General features: G+C 48.8%; 2 protein-coding genes across 2 annotated transcripts; both read left to right on the forward strand.

The window, feature by feature from the left end:
* The first annotated feature begins 226 nt into the window (after positions 1-226).
* Positions 227-8,183, forward strand: Mtmr11 (myotubularin related protein 11). The gene is given in 18 exon segments (XM_005378706.2): positions 227-518; positions 838-928; positions 1,449-1,570; positions 1,948-2,008; positions 2,152-2,294; positions 2,865-2,943; positions 3,063-3,198; positions 3,441-3,528; positions 3,680-3,768; positions 3,852-3,976; positions 4,618-4,684; positions 4,910-4,980; positions 5,462-5,628; positions 5,904-6,077; positions 6,297-6,479; positions 6,934-7,227; positions 7,526-7,657; positions 7,659-8,183. Coding segments are annotated over 18 exon segments (2,157 nt in total). The 5' UTR covers positions 227-458; the 3' UTR covers positions 7,734-8,183.
* Positions 8,184-8,937: 754 nt separating this feature from the next.
* Positions 8,938-13,250, forward strand: Sf3b4 (splicing factor 3b, subunit 4, 49kDa). Its single transcript, XM_005378708.2, has 6 exons — positions 8,938-9,046; positions 9,490-9,618; positions 9,868-10,410; positions 10,729-10,935; positions 12,479-12,652; positions 12,829-13,250. Exons 1-6 carry the CDS (start codon positions 9,013-9,015, stop codon positions 13,014-13,016), a joined length of 1,275 nt encoding a protein of 424 aa, XP_005378765.1. The 5' UTR covers positions 8,938-9,012; the 3' UTR covers positions 13,017-13,250.
* The last annotated feature ends 123 nt before the right edge of the window (positions 13,251-13,373 follow it).

A 13,373-nucleotide genomic window follows, 5' to 3' on the forward strand; every position in this document is an offset into this window, starting at 1 on the left:
CCTGTCTCAAAAAAAAAAAGAAAAATCAGTATTACTACCCCCCTCAATCTTCGATACCCGTGACAGAAAGAGAGAGGTTGTGGGCTTGGGCAAAACAAGGGAGTCCTGTTTTTTTTTCTATTCCTCAGTTTTCACTCTCTTTCTGAGGCTCCTCCATTTCCTTTCTATTTTTCCAAGACAGTGTGTATTCTCCTTTAAGGGGCTGGGCAGCTCCCCGCCCTCTCCAGAGTCGACTGAAGTTTCCGAGGAGCCTGCCCTGGCTGGGTTGGTCACACCTTTCAAAAGCCCCCCACGTTATGCTCCGGGCATCTCAAATGCTCCTTCCTCTAGAGTCCTCCCAACTGGCCCTCTGTTTAATCTCCTTTTTCTCAGCTATAAGATTCAGCCCTTTCCAGAGGGCCTGAGCATCCTTAGGGTTTCCTACCCTTAATACTCCATCCCCGGATGGAGCCAGAAAAATGTGGTGGGGTGGCCGGGGCCAGAGTTTCAACATTGCCTCCCAGAAGGAGGAGCCAGAGGTAGGGGTAAGGAGAAGGAGTTTGGGGGCTGGGGAGGGGTGCATGGGGGTGCGGTAGGGATGCTGGGAAGGAGATCTAGAGGAGAAGGAGGGTGTGTCCACTGGTGGAGCTTGGCTTGCCTTCTTTACAGTCTCAAGTTCGTGCTCTCATTACCCATTAACCAGGCCTTCCCCTCGCATCTGCAAGCCCTACTCCAGAGCTCCCACAGACAGATCGCAAGTTTCCCTGGAGTCTGAGTATAGGCCTCTAAAGGTGGCTGCTAGGGAATCCTAGACCCCAGGGTTGGGGAGGCCAGGGATTAAGGCTGCACTCTCCTCAGCTCTCTGGGCTGAAGTCTGTCCAGGGAAGCAGGATGCCGGAGCACAGGAGTCGTCAGCCTGGCAGCTGCCTGGCCTCCGGATGCCTCCCAGGTAATGATCTGATCTCCTCCAAGCCCTCCAGATTTCGTCCCACCCCAACTCTGTTCCTATCCCACCAAAGACAGCTCTGCAGTCCTTTCCTGGGCTTTCCTCAAAGTGCTCCTGTCTGAGGCTTGTTCACTGTTCTATCCAGGCCTGGCTGGGAGTTTGGACCTTACTGTTCCCTCTCTTTTCTTGACCCTGTGGCCCCTTTTCTCACTTATTCAATCACTGAGTGTGTACTCTGTCAGGCCCTATTCTACTGCTGTTCTGGGTATAGAGTTTTTTTGTTTTTTATTTTTATTTTTATTTTTTTTTTCGTTTTTCTCCGGTACCAGGAACCGAACTCATGACCTTGCGCTTGCCAGGCAGGCGCTTTTTTGTTTTTTTTAAATTCTTTTTCCTCCAACTTATGTGTTCAGGGAAAGATTTTAATCTTCCCTCTCTATATCCTCATCTCAGAGGAATAGGTGTATACAATATGGGCAACACTGGGGACAGTCATAACCTGGCTTCTTTTCTTCCTCCTTAGGGGAGCAGATACTAGCATGGGCCCCAGGGCTGAGGAAAGGACTGCAACCTGAATTGCCTGGAACTCTGATATGCACCAACTTCAGGGTTACCTTCCAGCCCTGTGGATGGCAGCGGAGTCAGGTGAAATGGTTAGGGCCATAGACAAGCCAGAGTGAAATGGGTAAGGGAGTCTAGGTAGATTTAGACAAAAGGGTAAAGGGCTATCTTTTGAATGCCTTAGAGACATTTAAAAGGGATTATATTTGAGCCGGTGTGGTGGCATACCCTGATGCTCCTGATGCTGGGGTGGGAGGATTGCCAAGAGCTCGAGGTCAGCCTGGACTACAGAGTGATTCAAGGCCAGCCTGAAGGACAACAGTGAGACCCTATCTCATAAAAGGGGCGGGAAGAGTGATTATTTTTAGGAGGGTTGCTCTCTATAGGGGAGTAGGGCCATTGCAGTAGAGAAAGGAGGGTTATTTCAGGTGTTGGTGTCATTGTTCATATGCTTCCTCTAGGATACTCCCCTGAGCAGTGAATATGATTTTGCCTTGGTCAACATTGGGCGATTGGAAGCTGGTAAGTCCGGGGGCTTAGTGGGGTGCTGGAACCTCTCTTTGTCTTCTATGCTGAGAAGATAGCAAGGGATGGGTGGGATGAGCTGGAAGAGTTCTTCCCAGACGGACCACATGGTAACACAGCTCTCTAACTCTCGACTTCAGTGAGTGCCTTGACACGAGTTCAGCTCCTCCGTCCAGGGTCACAGCTTAAATTTATCCCCGAGGAGATTCTGATTCATGGCCGAGACTTCCGACTGCTCAGGGTTGGTTTTGAGGCTGGAGGATTAGAACCCCAGGCCTTTCAGGTGAGGTGCTCTGAACCTGAAGATCCCTCTTCTCCTTGGAACTTGGGGGTCTTCTTCCTGGCACTTCCTGATTCTCTCCCATCCTTCAGGTTCTCTCTCGTCATTCCTGCTGCTTCTCTCCTCAGGGAGAGGCTGAAAGGCTGAGAGAAGTATAATATCATGAGCCCAAGGGGCCTTAATTCCAGCCTGCCTCTGCCAATTGCACCTCTGAAAAACGGAAAGGGTTGGATGATAGTATTCCTAAAATTCCTCCCAGAATTTAATTGTGTGGGGGCTGGGGATTTAGTGGCACAGCACTTGCCTGGCAAGTGCAAGGTTGTGAGTTCAATTCTGGGTACCGGAAAATATAAAAAACAAAAACAACAACAAAAAGAATTTAATTTTAAGATTTGGTGGCTTTAAATTTGTTCTCCTGATCCCAGTCCCGTGCCTGTGGGTGCTTCCTCCTCTGGGATATGTTTTTGGTGCTCTTCTGTGCTGGTGGTAAACACAAGGAGGAACACATGGCCTCCATTTCCTTTTTACTTCATTAGCCTGAAACAAAAGGACGGGATGTGCTTTCTTCTACAGGTGACCATGGCCATTGTCCAAGCCAGAGCTCAGAGCAGTCAAAGCCAGCTCTATGTGGGGATAACTCAGAGGAAGGCTGGTGAGTGAGGGCACTTTAGGGGAAAGAAAAAATCAAGTTTGGAAAGGCGGGGCTAAGGACAAAAGAGGTGAGAAGCTGCCTCTGGTTCCTCTTCCTCCTCGTGCCTCACTCCTGCCCAGCCCAGGGTTCTGGCTCCAGAAAGCCACCTATACCTCTGTTGGAGACATTGGAAGACTGGGAAGCTGAGCAGAAGAAGCAGGGAGCCAGAGGCTGGAGGGTCAGCACTGCCAATGAGAGGTTCGACGTAGCTACCAGGTGATTTCCCAGTCCCCCCAGCCCCTGCTGCTCTCCCAACTGTTCCACATTTCCTTGATCCTCTAAAACCAGGACTTCCCATAAGCTCCTGCCCCCAGTGCACCTACGAAGCTGTCCTTGTTATTTCCGTGCTCTTCAGACCTGAGATCCCTCAGATCTCCAAAGCAGATTCCTTGTGTTAACAGCTTTATATTTTAATGAGGTCACTGAGCCAAGCTGTGACATCCTTCTCAATTTCACAGCCTCCCCCGTTACTTCTGGGTCCCTAACAGAACTCTGGATAACGAGGTCAGGAGAGCATTTGGCCACTTCCATCAGGGCCGTGGACCGGTCAGTGTAAGGGTTAGGGTAACAGCTGGGGGTGGGGCATGGGAGGACACAGGGACAATGTGGATGGGGGCTCCCTGTGAGGTCATCGTGAAGGCCAGGGTAGCTTGGAGCTAGCATCTCCCACAGTGACCCTCTTCTCACCCATCTGAAGCGCCTGTCCTGGCATCACCCTGGGGGCAGTGATCTTCTCCGCTGTGGAGGTTTCTACACAGCCAGTGACCCTAACAAGGAGGACATTAGGTGAGGGGGCTTGGCGGGAAGACTCAGGGGTTAGGAGCTCAGGGCAGAATTCTTCCCTTCATTTTGGACTGTTTTTCCTCCAGAGCAGTGGAGTCAATGCTCCAGGCTGGGCATTCTGATGTTGTGCTGGTAGACACGATGGATGAGCTGCCCAGCCTTGCAGACGTCCAGCTTGCCCACCTGAAGCTGAGGGCCCTCTGCCTGCCTGGTGAGAGTGACCTCTGGCCTCTCACCCCTAGGTCTGCTGACCCTAATCCTTTTGTCTGCTTATAACCCTTTAGCCCAATGAGCCATAGTCTTTTGTCTCTCTCCCTCCTTCCCCCCAGTACTGGGAATTGAACCTAGGGCCTCTGCCCAGAGTTACATCCCCAGCCCATTTTATTTTTTGAGGGTCTCTTACTTGGGATCCTCATACCTCTGCCTTCTGGGGTGCTGGGTGTACAGGCCTGTGCTACCACACCCAACTTCTATCTCCTACAGATTTATTGATCGTCTGTCTTCTAGGCCCAACTTATTCTTTTAAAAAACAGCTTTATAAAATGTTTTAAAATTTACCCATCTTAAATATGCAATGAATCTTAATATATTTATGATGAGGAACCATAAACAATTTTTTTTAATAGTGCTGGGAAGTGAACCTAAGGCCTTTGTACATGCTAGGCAAGTACTCTACCCCTGAGCTACATCCCCAAAAACATAATTTAATTTTAGAAAACTCATGGCTGTTTCCTTTTCATTCCCACCCTGACCCTTAGGTAACCATTACCTGACTTATTCTTAACCCATGAGGCTACAGCCCTGAATCCCGAATTCTGATTTCTTTGCCCTTCTGATCCCTCTCTCTGCCAGACTCTTCCGTGTCTGAGGATAAGTGGCTCTCAGCCTTGGAAGGAACGCGGTGGCTGGACTATGTCAGGTACTCCTCTCCTAGCTCTAACTGCAACTTCCCCACCTTCTGCTAACGTGGACTCCTGAACGGCCTTTCATGAACACTGCTTGGATTCCCAAGGAGGCTGCTATTGCTGCTTCTTGGAAGAAGGGGCAGGATTTCAGAGTCTATCTCTGTTCCATCCCATGACCCATTACTCCTTTCTCTCCAAGGCTCATCATTCATCCCCTTCTTCCGTACTTGCTCCTTTAGGTCTTGTCTTCGTAAGGCCAGTGACATTTCCGTTTTAGTGACATCCAGGGTTCGCTCTGTAGTACTTCAAGGTGAGTTCCTTGGCCCAGCCTGTTTCCTCTGTACACCCGACTGGACTGTTCGGGGAGGAGATTTGTGAGGCTCCCTTCCTCTTTCAGTGCTAGCATCCTCCTCTCCTGTTATGAGGACCTACACATGAGCTCTAACTTTGTCCTTCACAACTCCCTCTGCCTCCCTAAGCTGAGGCGTCCTGACCCCTCGCTGCACCCTCCCCCCAGTGGGTGGGAACTGGAGCAGGGTGGAAGCTGGTTTAAGAACTGATTCTGCCTCTTACATGTGAAACTGGGTATTTCAGCCTAGGTGGAGTCTATGAAGTGAATCATTCAAGCTCTTTGTTTTCTCTTCACTTCTATGTGCCCTCTCAACCCCGGCTACCCCCAACTTTCCCCCTCTGTGCCTCACTTCTCCTCGCCATATTTCTTCTTCTCATTCTCTCCTGCCCCAGCTTCTTGGACTTCCCTTCTTTGTCCCTTCCTCCTCTTTATCACCCAGAGCGCGGTGATCGTGATCTCAATGGCCTCCTCTCTTCACTCGTCCAGCTGCTTTCAGCGCCTGAAGCCCGAACTCTGTTTGGCTTCCAAGCACTAGTGCAGCGAGAGTGGGTGGCAGCTGGACACCCCTTCCTGACCCGGCTCGGGGGCACTGGGGCCAATGAGGAGGTGAGAACAGTCTGGGGGGTGGGGGGGTGTTGCTAAGGAAGTAAGGGGATGAGAAAAGCACAGAGCATAATCTACAGAAGGTGAATCATGTTAGAAGGGTCCCAAAGTTAGGCTGAGCTTAAAGAGCCAAACAGTGGGGCCCCATCAGCACCATTACCTGCGGTTCAGACTTTGCTCCCCTGACCTCTTTAAGGTGCCCTGTTCCCTGCATCTCCATTACCCTTCCCCTCTATGTTTCTGGGATCCCTCTGACCTCTAAATATCTCTCTTCTCAGGCCCCAGTGTTTCTTCTCTTCCTTGACTGCGTCTGGCAGCTCCTCCAGCAGTTTCCAGCTGAGTTTGAATTCTCTGAGTTTTTCCTTCTTGCTCTTCATGACAGCGTTAGGGTTCCTGATACCCTCACCTTTCTGAGAAATACTCCCTGGGAGCGTGGGAAGCAGAGTGCACAGGTCAGTGACCTCTAGTTTTGATTTCTTTCCCCACTGATGTATTTTATGACAAGTGAGATCTACCAGTAGGGAGGGGTAAGTTAATGCTCATTGTCAGAATTAGACCTTGGCTGTATATTTGATGCCTGAAATAGATGACAATTTCATGATTTGTCTCTAGATTTAGCAGATTATATATAGTTTTGTTTAACCTTCCGTTTTCTTGCTTTCTCTATGCAGTTTAACTCCTACACACAAGTTTACACCCCAGAGTACTCCCAGGCCCCAGCTGAGAACTCCGTCAACTCGCAGCTGTCTGTCTGGGACTGGAATTTACGCTACAGCAATGAGCAGATACTACAATTCCATAATCCTGGCTATGCCCCAGAACATTACCCAGGTTCCTGGTTTCCTAGACAGCAGGTGAGATGTCTAAACTTACTAAGTGCTCTTGACTTTCTCCCATGCTACTAGAAGGTAGAAAGACACAATGTCTGAATTCCTCAGGGGAAGGTAGCTCACTTCTCTTCCACAGCTGTCACTTAATAGTCCCTGTCACCATGAAGACAGAAGCCCTAGAAAGTCAGAGGGCATCTTTTTTGTCTGCCTTGTTTCCATTTATTAGTCTTCCTGTCCCATGCCCACATTTTATGAGTTTCTCTAAAGTCAACTTTAATCAGCTCTGAGCTCTAGTTGAAGCCTAATAAGGACAGTACATGAGTTGACGGGGAGCGCAGAAGTTCTGAGGGGAGGCCTGTGGTTTTAGTAACTAGTGCAATGAGTGGATGGCAGCTGGATACCCCCTTTGTGACTCAGACTGGGGAAACTAGGGTTATCTGTTTTTTCAATTGTCAGTTGACATCCCTTTCCCCTTTAGCCCAGCCTCATGGTTCCTGGACCCCCTAGTTCTGTGTGGCTCTTCTCTAGAGGGGCCCTCGCCCCCTTGAATCAGCTCTGTCCTTGGCGAGACAATCCCTCCTTGCTGGCAGTCTCTTCTCGATGGCTCCCTCGACCTGCTATCTCCTCTGAAAGCCTGGCTGACCAGGAGTGGGGACTCCCCACACATTGGGGAGCCTGCCCTTTACCTGCAGGGCTACTGCTGCCCGGATATCTGGGACCCCAGGTCAGGCTCTGGAAACGCTGCTACCTGAGAGGAAGGCCTGAGGTCCAGGTAAGAAGGAAGACAGGACTTGGGAGTGGGAGAAGGGGTTTGGCCACAGAACCAGATGAATAAAGCTGGAAAGGCAGGTGCTGGGACTGGGAAGGGAAGTACTGTTCCTGTTATCCAACTGAACAGCTCTGGGAGTGTAACACGTGAGAAAAACTGCTTGTGGCTTAGACTGAGTAGAATTTAGGACATAGTTGGAAGGAGAAAGTACATTAAAGATAGCAGAAGTAATGGACAGATAACAGAAGGAGAACGCTAGAGCTGCAATAATATGCCTTTCCACCCTTTGCTTCATCCCCAGATGGGCCTCTCTGCTCCCACAATCACCGGCCTCCAGGATGAACTCTCCCACCTTCAGGAGTTATTAAAGAAATGGACATCAAGAATATCTCCTGAAGATCACTGCAAGAAAAGAGATCCAAATACCCTTCTTCCCCAGTCCCGCTGACACTGCTGGCGTGGTCAAAGGCAGGACGAAGGGGATCTGGGGTGAGAAAGGGTCTATTTAACTGCAGTTTTGCATATCTGGCCGTGCTGTTTTCACATTCCACTCTTACACAAGCACACTTAATAGACTTGGTTTCCACAGCAGATGGCGGTGCTAATCTCCAGGTCTTGTTTTCTTTGGTTCCTAAAGATAGTTTTGTTTCCTGTGATCTGAATAACGAATAAACAGAAACTATCTGAAATGTGATTGCCACTTTTTTCGGGGCAATCCCATCTCTTTTGGATCATGCTGTTAAATCATGAGATCAGCGATACTGTTCATAATCCCAAAAAGATGGCCTAGAGACCTCATTCTCACCCCTTCCTACTGCTGCCGTAATTTCAGTGTCTATTTTTTCCCTCAGTTTTCTGTGGGAATGAGGTGGATATGGTAGACATCCTCTCCTTCTACTGTATATTTTTGTAGTGGCATTTCTATTTAAGGAGCTCATTAAAGCACAGTATTTCAACACTTTGCTGGCATTGCTCACTGTGATTGAGTGAAGAATGCTAGGTGCTAAAGAATAATTTGGGGGCCGCAGGCAGAAGAAATCACCCACCGTATTACTGATACAGAAAGAAGGGAATTGGGCAGGTGAGGCGCTGCGGTATTCACATGCAATTGAGAAATAAGGTCTTTTTTCCTGTGTCTTTCATTTAGAGGTCGATGCGACAAGAGCACATTAAGATTCCTGTAGATGTGTTCTGGAGGATGGGGCTGGGAGCTTCAATTCCAACAGCCCCTGAGCCTTGGCCACACCCCATCTCAGAGACTCAGAGTCCACCCACCATGCAGTTAGGGCGAGGCAAGCTCAGACGTCACTCTTGCTCAGACACTGGGCAACCTATTCCCTTGTGGGAAAATAAAATACCTGGAGCCCAAGGCATTTCAGGGCTGTGGGGACTGCTAAGAAGGCAGCCAAGTCCCCAGGTTGGGCATTTCCTCAGCACACCCTCTTCTGGTAGCCAGAGAAGTATCACTTGGCTACAAATATATGAAAAGTTCTGTTCTTTTAGCTTTTGGATTTGCATTTTTGTGAGGAATATAATTTCGTAACATCTCTACAACACTTTAAGGGGTCTGAATTTCCGTCCCGCCCCCATCATCGAAAGGAATCGCAGGGCCAATCCAAAAACTCCCAAGCCGCTTCGTTTCAGCGGCTCCTAAAATGGCCGTGCCCGCTTCCGGCTCCTCCCCCGACTACGGCTCCGCCCAAAGCCAGCCTTCGCCCCGGAAGCGGAAGTAGCGACTGAGGTCAGTGGGTGGAGCTGCTTCTTGGAGACGGCGGGACCTCTTTCGCCATGGCTGCCGGGCCGATATCTGAACGGAATCAGGGTAACTGAAAGGGACCACCCCTGAGTGGACCTGGGGAGCTAAGATGCCCTTACTAGCGTCAATAGCGTTTCCGCCAGCCAGGGAGACCAGAGCCTTCGGCAGGCGCGAGGCCAGTCCCCGCGGTTACTGGGGGCGGGTGGTTGGGTGCAGGCTGGGGCCTGTATGTGTGATGCTTCTGTCACCAGTCCCCTTCTATTTGCTCACCAAAAAGAAAAGAAGACAAAGGAAAAACCCAGTGAAAAAGACAAAATCTGTAGCAGAACATAAGTGATATTTTTAGAAGATTCTCTAGGTCTTAGGAAGTTTATGTGGTTAATCTAACGATTTTTTCCCCCTCATCCCCACCCCGAATTCTCCTTCCGGGATTCTGTCATGTTCCCATCACCTTCCTTACTGTCATTCTCACCCTGCCCTAACCGTCCCCCTTCCTCCCTCTCACCTAGATGCTACTGTGTATGTGGGGGGCCTTGACGAGAAGGTTAGTGAACCACTGCTGTGGGAACTCTTTCTCCAGGCTGGGCCAGTAGTCAACACCCATATGCCAAAGGACAGAGTCACTGGCCAGCACCAAGGTGAGTATATTGGCAAGAAGTGAATTTGTGTGTTTAGGGGACAAAAGGTCCTGAAAAATCCTGACAGTACTCGCAACTGTTTTGGAATGGGCAATGTAAAGATTGCTTTCCCTTGAGCTTCGGTGCACAGTTTGTGAAGGACTCTGTCTCGTAAGCTTCATGTTCTTTGTGATTGGAGATTAGATGAGTTATGCCCCATTTTGAATCTTTTCACTTGAGTTGTTAACCTTCCCTCCTTCACTTTTCTAGGCTATGGCTTTGTTGAATTCTTGAGTGAGGAAGATGCTGACTATGCCATTAAGATTATGAACATGATCAAACTCTATGGGAAGCCAATAAGGGTAAACAAAGCATCAGCTCATAACAAAAACCTGGATGTAGGGGCCAACATTTTCATTGGGAATCTGGACCCAGAGATTGATGAAAAGCTGCTTTATGATACTTTCAGCGCCTTTGGGGTCATCTTACAAACACCCAAGATTATGAGGGACCCTGACACAGGCAACTCCAAAGGTTATGCCTTTATTAATTTTGCTTCATTTGATGCTTCGGATGCAGCCATTGAGGCCATGAATGGGCAGTATCTCTGTAATCGCCCTATCACTGTGTCTTATGCCTTCAAGAAGGACTCTAAGGGTGAGCGCCATGGCTCAGCCGCTGAACGACTTCTGGCAGCCCAGAACCCTCTCTCTCAGGCTGACCGCCCTCATCAGCTGTTTGCCGATGCACCACCTCCACCCTCTGCCCCTAATCCTGTGGTATCCTCACTGGGATCTGGGCTTCCTCCACCAGGTAAAGTGTTTGGTTCAAAGTATCTTTGTCTTGAGGCTGTTGGAGGGGAAGGGAAGGAGGAAGAAAAAACCCTGAAAGGTAGGACATTGAGGAGGCAATGATTGATGAGTAAGGGGAGTGGAGTGAGATGGTGGTGAAGAAAGTTGTTGTATTTCTTTTGAGCTTGACTTTTCAGTTGCATAACATTGCTTTGGCTTTAGAGCACTGGCAGGATTGTAAAGAGCTCACCCTGTCTGGAGAGGTCAGGTTGAGACAGGCACTTTCAAGCCTGTCTGTCTTTATTACCATCAAATCTTCCTTCTTTCACTTCCCGTGTAGGCATGCCACCTCCTGGCTCCTTCCCACCACCAGTGCCGCCTCCTGGAGCACTCCCACCTGGAATACCGCCAGCCATGCCCCCACCACCTATGCCTCCTGGGGCAGGAGGACATGGTCCCCCATCAGCAGGAACCCCAGGGGCTGGACATCCTGGTCATGGACATTCACATCCTCACCCCTTCCCACCAGCTGGGATGCCCCATCCAGGTAGGTGTTCTTTGCTAGGAAAGGGAGTGATAAATTTGGTAGAGGGACTGTGTCACTGCTCATCCTCAAGGATAACAAACCCAAAGCTGTTCTTTCCTTCAAACATTCTTTTACAAAAACAATCCCAAATGCTTTACTTTGAAAACTTCCACATGGTCTTTTTCTGAAGAGGGGTCTACACACTCTACTCTTTGCATCCTTGACTTTTACTTTCGTTATCCGGTTCCACTCCAGTGAGCCAGTTGCTAACTCTGGGGGACACTTCTGTTCCTAACTGGTTGAACTTCTGCTGTACTTGAAATTAGCCATATCTTCCTCTTTGAAATTTTTGTCTCCTTTTGCTTGTTTGTCTGGCTTTGCTACCCTTTCTCTGATTCATTAGTCTCAGCTACCTTTGATGTGTTTTTCTCTGTTTGTGCCTAGATTTTTTGCTTGGTTCTCTTGTCCAGTGTGTATTCATAGTTTCAGTTATATAGATACCGATGTGTCCTGGATCTCTTTCTGTAGTCAGTGGAGATTTGTGTGTGCATGGGTGTGTGTATATATGTACATGTATGTACTAGGGCTTGAACCCAGGGCCTTTGCACTGTCCTTTTTTATTTATTTATTGAGACAGAGTCTCACCAAGTTACTCAGGCTGGACTAGAACTTATGATCCTCCTATCTCAGCCTTCTAGCCCGTGGTTATTAACAAGCCAAACCTATAATCCTGCTGCTTTAATCTTCCCTTTCAAACCTATTCTTCCTGTAATAGTGTGGGAGTTTGACTGTTTCCCATCCTCGCACTCTTCATACCAAGATTTACTTCCCTGACATCTCCCCCTTGCCAGTCTTCTCATTCAGGCTCTTATTTTCTCATTACTTCATACTTGATTTATTATAGTAATCTTTCATTTTGATACCAGTTATTTACTTCAGGATAGTTTCTCTAAGGTAAATGTTCACACACTGTCTTGAAATTCTTCTGTTGGTTTCTTCTAAATTACTTACATAGTAAAACCCAAACAAATTACTGTGGCAGTTAGAGCTTTTCCTGATCAACCTCTTGCCTGTTACTCTTGTGACTGAGTGTTGCACCTAATCCCCGAGTGTCTGGTATTTTCTGGAGCACAGTGTGCTGTTCGACACACCTGTGATGTGCACATCCCGGTCTTTCTGCCTGGGGGGTGTTCTATTCCCACTTCCTTCCTGAAGAATTCTTACTCATCCTTTAGAATTAGATCTTTGCTCAGGTAGTGTCTCTTACCTTTCCTAGTCCTGTCAACAGCAAGCCAATCCCTGTACTTGTTAGCATGTTTTTGTATCACTGTTACAGTGCCTGAATCAGGGGCAAGTGAGGTGGGTGAGGAATTGGCTTTCTGTGTGCTTGGTTTGTACTGTTGGGATGAGGTCAAGGATAGGGGCACTTTTCACCAACCTTGTTTTCTGTAGCCTTCTCTAAAGGTTACCTTTTTGTCATTTTGGTTTCTTCCTTTCTTCATTGTCTGTGCCCTCTTCTCTGTCTTCTTCCATCTCCTCCCCTGTGTCGGTTTTATTTTCATAGGGATGTCTCAGATGCAGCTGGCCCACCATGGCCCCCATGGCTTAGGACATCCTCACGCTGGGCCTCCAGGCTCTGGGGGACAGCCACCGCCCCGGCCACCACCTGGAATGCCTCACCCTGGACCTCCTCCCATGGGCATGCCCCCCCGAGGGCCTCCATTTGGATCTCCCATGGGTGAGTAGAGTCAGCCACTTCCTTGTCTCACATAGAGCCTCATAGCTTTCTTTGCACACTCTGTGTCCTGTGCTTTTCTTTTACTTTTTGTATCCCTTTTCATTGCTCCCTGTTATCTCTCCCAATATCAACTGTCTCCCATGTGTCACTTGTACTAACTTTTTCTCTCCGTGCAGGTCACCCAGGTCCTATGCCACCACATGGAATGCGTGGGCCTCCTCCACTGATGCCCCCTCACGGGTACACTGGGCCTCCACGACCACCTCCTTATGGCTACCAGCGGGGGCCCCTGCCTCCGCCCAGACCTACTCCCCGGCCTCCAGTTCCTCCTCGAGGCCCTCTTCGGGGCCCTCTCCCTCAGTAGATTCTTGTTTTCTTTCCTCCTCTTCTGGAGATTCCTCCCCAGTATCTTTTCTTCGATTTTTTGGACCAATCAGAGTTGCTGTGGCTTCTTGTGGCTGAGGCATAAATCCCTCTCAGGCTCCCCCACCTCCTCTTTTTAATGTACATTTCTTCACAGGAGGTTTTTCTTTTTTTTTTTATGTTGATCCTAAGTGTTTTGCAAGTGCACAGAGAAAATAAAACTACTCTTTGTTTATTCTTTTTGTTTTCTTTGGTAAATAATTTTGAAGAAGAAATGACAGGGTGTTGTGAGGAGTGGTAAGGTAAGGTGCAGGGCTGTTTATTTATGGTGGAATTGGGGATAGAATCCAGAAGGACT

Source organism: Chinchilla lanigera, unplaced genomic scaffold (genome assembly GCF_000276665.1).
Source record: "Chinchilla lanigera isolate Chin_1 unplaced genomic scaffold, ChiLan1.0 scaffold00012, whole genome shotgun sequence".
Classification (NCBI taxonomy): Eukaryota; Metazoa; Chordata; class Mammalia; order Rodentia; family Chinchillidae; genus Chinchilla; species Chinchilla lanigera.

What these genes read in the sequence shown, in the direction of transcription:
- Sf3b4 (XM_005378708.2), top strand. Translation starts at nt 9,013, where the DNA reads ATGGCTGCCGGGCCGATATCTGAACGGAATCAGG. An exon ending in GATATCTGAACGGAATCAGG is followed by an intron (nt 9,047 to 9,489) that starts GTAACTGAAAGG and finishes CCTCTCACCTAG; the next exon opens with ATGCTACTGTGTATGTGGGG. An exon ending in TCCATTTGGATCTCCCATGG is followed by an intron (nt 12,653 to 12,828) that starts GTGAGTAGAGTC and finishes CTCTCCGTGCAG; the next exon opens with GTCACCCAGGTCCTATGCCA.